Source organism: Phaseolus vulgaris, chromosome 7, assembly GCF_051622355.1.
Source record: "Phaseolus vulgaris cultivar YP4 chromosome 7, ASM5162235v1, whole genome shotgun sequence".
NCBI lineage: Eukaryota > Viridiplantae > Streptophyta > Magnoliopsida > Fabales > Fabaceae > Phaseolus > Phaseolus vulgaris.
In genome coordinates, this window is record NC_143504.1 from 48825882 (window position 1) to 48834516 (window position 8635).

Consider the following 8635-nt stretch of genomic DNA (forward strand, 5'->3'; position numbering starts at 1 on the left):
ATACAATAGACATCAAACGCATATTTTCCATACCTTAAAAAAAATATGAGAATAGTTTTCCTAGAATTAAATTCTTTAATTTTTTTATATATATTTCTTTAATTTTTTATATTTTAAAACTTTTTATTTTCATATTTTTATTTAAATTTTAGTCAATATATTAATTTTAAATAAAATAAGATAAATGAGTTTATTTTATTAAAAACGCAAGCATGATTAATGTTATTTATTCAAAACAAAGTGATGAATGTTATTTAAAAATTTGAGACGTCGTTACTATCATTTTACTAAAAAACAATAAATATATATGTCTAAATTATATAGAAAATAAATACAATTTATCAATTAGAATATATAGAAGAGAAACAGAGTAGATAACAAAATTATTTCTTCGTTCATTTAATATAGTTGCTTACACAACATGAATTTAAGGGCAGTAGTTTAATTGGAACATTTTTATTCTAGTTAATTTGTATGGTAGTAAAATAATAATACTATGATATATATATATATATATATATATATATAATTATAAACAATTAAAATAGGATGAATTGAATAAACTGAAACTTATGAAAAACATTATATTACAGTTCCAGTCAACAAGTAACATAATAATTATACACAAAAATATACAATAAAAATATATTAATATAAACATGTACTATATAAAATTGGAAAATAAATCATATCTTTATAAATAAATAAAAATATTATTTTTTAATATTAAAAAATCTTAAAATAATGAAATATAAAAAATAGTGCAGGTAAATTAAAAAATAATACATGACGAATTAACTTCCTTCTATATCTTTTCACTTTTCAGGGAAAAAATATTTATTGTTGACAGATATTTTTTTTCATTCTCTTCTCCATAAAATTCTGATTAAAAAACAGATATCATATAAGCCAAAACCAACATCATATAAAAAAAATAGATAGGAACTAGTATTTGAGAATTAAAAAACTAAATCTGTAATTAAAATTTGTTTGAAACAAAAAAACTGGTGATTCGTGAATCTACATGAAGACTCCGTTGAAGTTGTTGTTTTTGAATTCATGCTCGAAATAGAAACCAGCAGAAGGGCTTTATACTCCCAAACAACTTGCTTATCTGATAATATTTGGCATTAATTAAGCAAAAAAGATTTTGGAAAAAACAATTATTTTGTGAAAAGAAAAATAGTCAAAAGTCCAAATAGAAAGACATGAAGTGGTGAATAGTTAATGAAACAAATAATGGTGGTACGGTGTTGGCTATGGTTTGGATTTTGTAGGAGCAATGCAAACTCTGATTCCTGACCCACCAAATTCTGATTCCTGACCCACCAACCCGCGTAAATATTCTATGCTTTTATTTTAAATCAATTGATTATGGAGAGCGGCAAAGGAAAAAGAAAAGAATTTGAAGTAAGAGAAACTGAAAAGGAAAGCTGAATTTTTTTTAATTCAAATAGAAAGAGAAGAAGAAGAATGGGGTCAAAGTCTAAAAGCTTATTCTGGGAAAATGACTCAACAGGAAACAGATGAATAAAATAAATACAATAAGAGCACGGGCAAGGTAAGCTTCTAACGCTCTCTTCAACCACACCACGCTTATATACACTTTTACTTTACTTCTCTTACTATATTTTCTTCTTCTTCTTCTACTTCCTCTCTTTCTCTTCTTTCTGTACTCTCTATCTATGTTGAAGTGAAGCACTGAAAATGGAACAGTATGAAATTCTAGAACAGATTGGAAGAGGCTCCTTTGCTTCTGCTCTACTTGTCAGACACAGGCACGAAAACAAGAGGTGACCCTTTTGCTTATATTCACCCTCATGAATAACATCATTTTACACTTTTTTATTTTTTATTTTTTTGTATAAAATTAGGTATGTTCTTAAGAAGATCCGGCTTGCTCGCCAGACGGACAGAATACGCAGATCTGCTCACCAGGAGGTTGTACTAACACCACCATTTTTAAAAGAATATATTTTTTCTGCAGCTTCTGAAGTTGATGTTTGTCTAGGGTTTATGTTTTTTGTTATTTACTGTTGCATGTGGTTTTTTATGTAATATTTAGTGTACATTTGTTTCTATTTGATGGTTTTTTTTGTTTTATAATGTGGAGCGGGATACTTACTTTGTCTTGTTTTTTCTATTGCTGAAGATTCTTAGATGCCCTGTTTATTCTTCCTTGTTAATTTGCAGATGGAGCTTATCTCTAAAGTTCGAAACCCATTTATCGTGGAGTATAAAGATTCCTGGGTAGAAAAGGTTAGCCTTAAAGAAGAAAAAAAACATAAAAAATTAGAACTTTTTAAATTTTGTTGTCTTTTCTTATTCTGTTTTGTTTTTGTTTATTTTAATTACTAAGAGTTGCAGGAGTATAAATTCTGGTTTATGTTTGAGAGACATGACTAATTTTGAACTCGAAAAGTTTAATGATGTTTTATTTCTTTATAAATGCTGAATTTTTATCGGAGTATTGATGACCTTGATAGTGAAACCTCTTTTTTATAATACAAATTACGAGTTTTAATTCTTGGTCAATTTTGTAATGGAGAACTTGACTTAGTGCTCCTTGTCACTTTGTTTTGCATTTAACATACAGCTAAATAACTTGCCTTTTCATTTTCCATTGCTAGTCACTTGTAAAAACTAGTTCTTTCTTTTAATTTGTCCCTTTAATTAAAAAGTGGATTCGTAAGCTAAAGCATAAGTTCTGGGTTGTTTGGAAACATAGCTGAGGAGAAACACGAATTTTAAGTTTTGGGTGGGAAAAGTAAGATAAATTTAAATCAGTGGGTTAACTGTGAACTAATTGAAACTGGTGCCTGCACTTCCAGGGTTGTTTTGTATGTATCGTCATTGGCTATTGTGAAGGAGGAGATATGTAAGTCATGATTTGCATTAAGTTTAAATATTTGTGTAACTCAGAACATATACGAGTACATTTTATCTTTTAGTTGAGAAGTAAGTTTCCCTACTGTAATTTCTTTGCAGGACTGAAGCTATTAAAAAAGCCAATGGCGTACATTTTCCTGAAGAGGTTGATTGTCCTAACAGCCATTTACTTTTTAGCCTGACATGAATAATTTCAACTCCTATGTGAGAGTGTATGGAATTTAACTAGTTAATATCTATAAATCTTTTGTGTACAGAGGCTCTGTAAGTGGCTGGTTCAACTGCTGATGGCACTAGATTACTTGCATGCAAATCATATTCTTCATCGTGATGTCAAGGTGAATGATTTCTCTTAGTTCATTTACCAAAGATGTTATGTTGCTGAGTATCTGAAATCTTTGAGGATCCACTTTATATGACCTTTTATCCATGTCGTTTTCAGTGTTCAAATATATTCTTGACAAAAGATCAAGATATACGTCTAGGTAATGGCTTTCTTCATTTGGTTCTCAAACTGCACTTACACTTCATGAATGTGTTTGGACTCTGAACTGAACATTTTGTGTATGTGGATGCAGGTGACTTCGGTCTAGCTAAAATGTTGACATGTGATGATCTTGCATCCTCGGTGAGTGTTACAGCCAACCTATTTTTTTAATTAATCTCACCTGATATCTTAGGTGTGTTCTTGCTCTAAACTTAGGTTGTCGGGACTCCAAGTTATATGTGCCCCGAACTTCTTGCTGATATACCCTATGGCTCTAAATCAGATATCTGGTCTTTGGGTGAGATAGATTTATTTTTTTACTCGTGAGATCACCTAGACTTAATTTCTCTTTCCTTTCTCATCTTCAAGTGTACTTTCATTTGCAATTGACGTTTGTTGCATTTTAAAATAATTGTTAGGATGTTGTGTGTATGAAATGGCTGCTCACAAACCAGCTTTTAAAGCTCTTGTAAGTTTCTCTCTTTTGCTGGCTGTTTCTTAATGATACGTTATTGGCAAAACTTTTTATGATAATGCCCTACTTGGTAGAGGGTAGAGAAGTAGGATGGATGAAAATAAGTTGATAGAGTGGGAATAGGTGAGAAATAAATTGAGAATTAAAGGTGTTTGGTTGAAAAGAAATAAAGAAAAGATTCGGAGAGAGATGAGTAGAAGTATGTGAAAAATAGTTCCACCATTTTTTAAAATTATTTTTCTTCACTTCATCCCCTACCAAACACCCCACCTTAATTCCATCTTCATTGATCCTTTAAACCAAACAATGCCTAAGGGAAATTTGACGGGATTACAAATTAATTTGAAACTTGAAACAATATATTGCATCATGAGTTTCCATGGTGGTGTATGAACTATTACATTGTGGAAGACAACGTGAAATCAGTTCTTTCTTTTTTGTCTTTTATTTGAGCAGGATATGCAAGCACTGATTAACAAAATAAACAAGTCATTAGTGGCTCCACTACCAACAGTGTATTCTGGTTCTTTGTAAGTCTTCTATTTCCTAGTAATCTTTATTTCTTTAGTCTCTTTATCCGTTTACAGGGAAACAATAGCAAGTGTATTGACTGTTATTGATTAGTAAAATATAAAGTATCATTCCCTTTAGGATTAGATCTAAGTGCCAAACCACAAAAGTTTATATATATTTGAATTGATAATCCAGAAAAAAAGAGAAAAGAGAATAAGAATACAAAAACAGAACAAATAAGATGCAGGTTACAATTCACAACCAATGTAACAATATTGATTGCCCTCGATGAGGGTTAGATTCCTCTCTATTCTTCAAGGAATTTGATTTGTCTCTCAATTTAAGTGATTATAATCTATTTGACATAAAAGTCACTACTCTAGACCAAATTCAATTCCTTGGCATTTATCCTTTGTGCCCACTGAGAACCTTAGTTTCTTAGATGTTCCTAACCCAAACAAGCATGTAGCATGTTTATGATATTACACAATTATTAAGTCTTATTCCTAGGTTTTCAACCACTATGGTCAAATTCCTCAAGATCAAATGCAATAACCAATCTTCCATTTGAGAGATCGTGTTTAATTTCCATTCCTAAGGGACCAGTTCAAAAATGGCATTAAGAACTGAAGAATTGACTCAATTGAATGATAAAATCATGAATTAAGATGTAACAAATCAAATCACGTAATAATCGTATAGAGTTTTCTCTTTCCTCAACCCTGGATTTAGTGAAAAATATTAAAAGAAGTAAAAACAGAGAGATGAGATAGAAATGATCTCCATTAGCAGTTTGATTAGATTGACCCTTGCTTCTTTGAGTTTGATCTCCACAAACCCTAAACAGATTATGAAGAGAGTGTTTCCTGTGTTTAAATTTTAAAAGAGTTTTTCAATTGACAAAAGTCTCTTGACTGATTTAGGAATTACTATTATTTCAATCCTGTCAAACTGAGTATGTGCTTCAATTCTTGATATTAGCAGCTCCCAGATTTTGGATATTTCTATTGATCCAAACAGTTGATCTTAATACAATTATTTTTCACTTTTGCTGCTCATTTCATTGGCTCCATGTCACCATTAAGTGATATGATCTATGCAACTTATTGTGATAATATGTCTGTTTCTTCTTTCAGTCGGGGGCTCGTTAAGAGTATGCTGCGGAAGAATCCAGAGCTTCGGCCTAGTGTATGCTTTTTGTAGCTTATTTCGTTGTTTTTTGTCAAGATGTGAATTGATTAATGAAAACGAGTTTATAAAATAATGGTGTGCTGACATAATTGATTGTACATGTCATTGTCTTTGAATCATAAATACAAGCCAGATGTCATCACAGCAGAAAGTTCATATGTAGATGTGGATTCTCTGGTCTCAAATTTTTAGTTTTTATTTTTGCAAATTTTTTAGTTATGATTTTGACTTTTATCTTTTAACTTATATTGTATAAGCGGAATAGATTCTTTGTGATTGATCCCTTAGTTGTCTTTTCCCAGAATCTATTCTTGTATATTGTGTGAACCATTATCTAGTTAAGTTAGTTACCCGAGGCTTTGCTTGTGGAATGTGTAATGTGACGTGAAAAAATGTATGGATTGTTTATTTTACTTTACTGCATAACGCGTATGTCAAGGGGGCTTCTTATAGAACCATTTATGTGGTTTCCATTTTGAGCATACTTTTGGATGCAGTGGTTATAATTAGTTGATTTCTGTTCAGTTTAACGTCATTTTGGTGGATTTATTCAACACTACTGAAGTGCAATTTTTTTGGCAGGCTGCAGAGTTACTAAATCATCCGCATCTTCAGCCTTACATTCTTAAAATTCACTTGAAATTAAATAACCCTAGAAGAAGTACTTATCCATTCCAATGGTCTGATTCAAACTATGTAAGAAGGACTCAGTTTGTTGAGCCAGATTCTGTTTCTACACTTTCTGGTAGAGGCAAAAGATTGTCATTCAGCAATGACAGGGCATTGAATCCTAGTATATCTGGAACTGAAGTAGGTTCTGTGTGTTCTACTCAAAGAGGTCAAGGTTTCTCTTGTTCAAAAGAGAAACACTATGAGCTCTCTGTTGGTTGTGTGCGTGAAGAATGCAATTGTAACAAGTCAAAAGACACAAAGTCCTCAACTGTTGATAGGATGCCAAGATTCAGAACAGCTAAGGAATATGCCACTCCCCGAAGGCAGACAATACCATCAAAGGCATCTCATACAGGTTCCAAGCGTGATTTAGTAAGTTCAAGTTCACCACTTTTCAATACCTCCGTATATTTTGATGACAGAAGAAATTTAAAGAGAAAAATAATTTGACATTGACTGTACCGAGACAATTAACTTAACTTCTCAACCTGAACTAGCATTTGAATCATGTCATATGAAATCATGTATTATGCATTTAGGTTCAGCGTGCATGCATGCTTGTGTTCATGCATTAAGGTACACCCTATCAATGTCAAGTCTCGTGACATGATGAATTAGTGTTATTTTCCTGGGTGTATGTCATTTTATTTGTTTGCTTGTTATCATTTCAGCTTCCAGCATCTTCTACTCCAGGTGTTAAATTTACACCACCATCTCGCAGAGCTTCTCTTCCACTCCCTACCAAAACCATGTGTATGACCACCCCATATAGAGCTAATGTTGGTCTTCTCCGGGGCATGGACTCTCCTGATGTTTCTGTCAATGCACCGCGAATTGACAAGATTGCCGAATTCCCTCTAGCCTCTTGTCAGGATTCTCTCTTTCCTGTTTGTGGAACTTCATCAAATTCGGCTCAGTGTTCTTCTGGTTCCCCAAAGAGTGCCGACTGCTTACTCACGAAAGACAAGTGCACAATCCAAGTTGTGGACAAAGTCAGTGTCCCTTCAAGTGTACAATCCCCAAAGGGTGCTGCTCCAGTTTCACATGGCAATGAATGCTCTGAGCATGCTGTTTCAAGTCTCTTCTCTGCCGAGTCTTGCCAACGCAGGTTTGACCCCTCGTCTTACCAGCAACGTGCAGAGGCATTGGAGGGTTTGCTTGAGTTCTCTGCTCGGCTCCTACAGCAACAGAGGTTTGAAGAGCTTGGAGTGTTGTTGAAGCCATTCGGTCCTGAGAAGGTTTCCCCAAGAGAGACAGCGATTTGGTTGGCTAAGAGCTTCAAAGAAACTGTTGCCTAAGGTTTCTTGATGCTCTTTTAGATAGTTAACAATAGTGTAAATTTGATCAGTAGCTCAGCTTCTAATCTTATTGTAGTTGACATCATTCTCATTTTCTGATATGCTGCACTCTGCAGCACTAGCACAACTAGTTTGAAGTTAACTTTATCAGTAGTGGATCAAAACAAGGAGTGCTATTAGTGCAGTGCACCGCTCCTACAACAGCAGAGGTTTGAAGAGCTCTCGGGTGTCGTTGAAGCCATTCGGGCCTGAGATTTCTCCAAGGGAAACAGCTTGTTGACCAAGGTTTAGAGATACTGTAGTTGTCCAAGGATTTCTGACGCACTCTTGTGATGATTAACATGAGTATAATCTAACGTAGAACTATATGTTATAAAGTGAAGAGTAGCTTAGCTTCTATATAATGGGATATTGTTCTTATTCTTACTGTTCATGGCACCATTGGCATTCTGAGACGTCTCCGAAGCAATTGCGCATGTAGTCTGTAGAAAAAGACTTTCTTAAACTACGTCAAAGCAAGATGTTAACTGTTTTCTTTGGAAATGTGTTTCAGAATTGTTTATGTGAAATTGAGACAAACAACCTTTTACTGTAAGTGATTTTTTAGAATCCAATATTCTCATTCAATGATGCATTATCACCTCAGTAAATCTAACGAGCTTAAATAACTTAAACAAGTCTGATAATATTATTCATATAAAACTTATAATAGGAATAAAAATATCTTTTAAAAATCTGATTTCTAGAAAAATAACAATTTATTTAATTTAAAATAGTTTTTATTATTTAAATTGACTTCATGATGAAAATAATAAGTACAAATACCACTGAAAAAATTAACTGTATATTTATTTTTTTGGAAAAATAAATCTCATTCATTTTCAATTACGTTGTCTATTAGTACACTATTTTTTTTTTATAAAAAAAAACAGGTATAACAATATTTAATAAATTAATGTATTGGATAAAGACACTTGACATCTCCACCTTCATCAATCACTAACTATTTCTTATGAGATTAGGAACATTATGATGTTTAATATCTATTTCTCGATCAACTACCACTAGACGTGGGGTTATCTTCAACATACACTTAACATCTCAACCTTA

At 32.7% G+C, this 8635-nt stretch overlaps 1 protein-coding gene across 2 annotated transcripts; it reads left to right on the forward strand.

The window, feature by feature from the left end:
• Window positions 1-1201: 1201 nt before the first annotated feature.
• LOC137829743 (serine/threonine-protein kinase Nek4) lies at window positions 1202-7951 on the forward strand. Of its 2 annotated transcripts, none has more exons than XM_068636630.2 (15): window positions 1202-1561; window positions 1700-1793; window positions 1875-1941; window positions 2194-2259; window positions 2832-2878; window positions 2989-3034; window positions 3147-3227; window positions 3332-3374; window positions 3468-3517; window positions 3593-3674; window positions 3796-3845; window positions 4308-4381; window positions 5501-5552; window positions 6138-6599; window positions 6899-7951. In XM_068636630.2, exons 2-15 carry the CDS (start codon window positions 1708-1710, stop codon window positions 7523-7525), a joined length of 1833 nt encoding a protein of 610 aa, XP_068492731.2. In that variant the 5' UTR covers window positions 1202-1561; window positions 1700-1707; the 3' UTR covers window positions 7526-7951. The 2 variants fall into 2 exon arrangements, with proteins under 2 accessions (XP_068492731.2, XP_068492730.2); XM_068636629.2 differs by having other exon boundaries at window positions 1466-1561; window positions 1695-1793.
• Window positions 7952-8635: the final 684 nt, after the last annotated feature.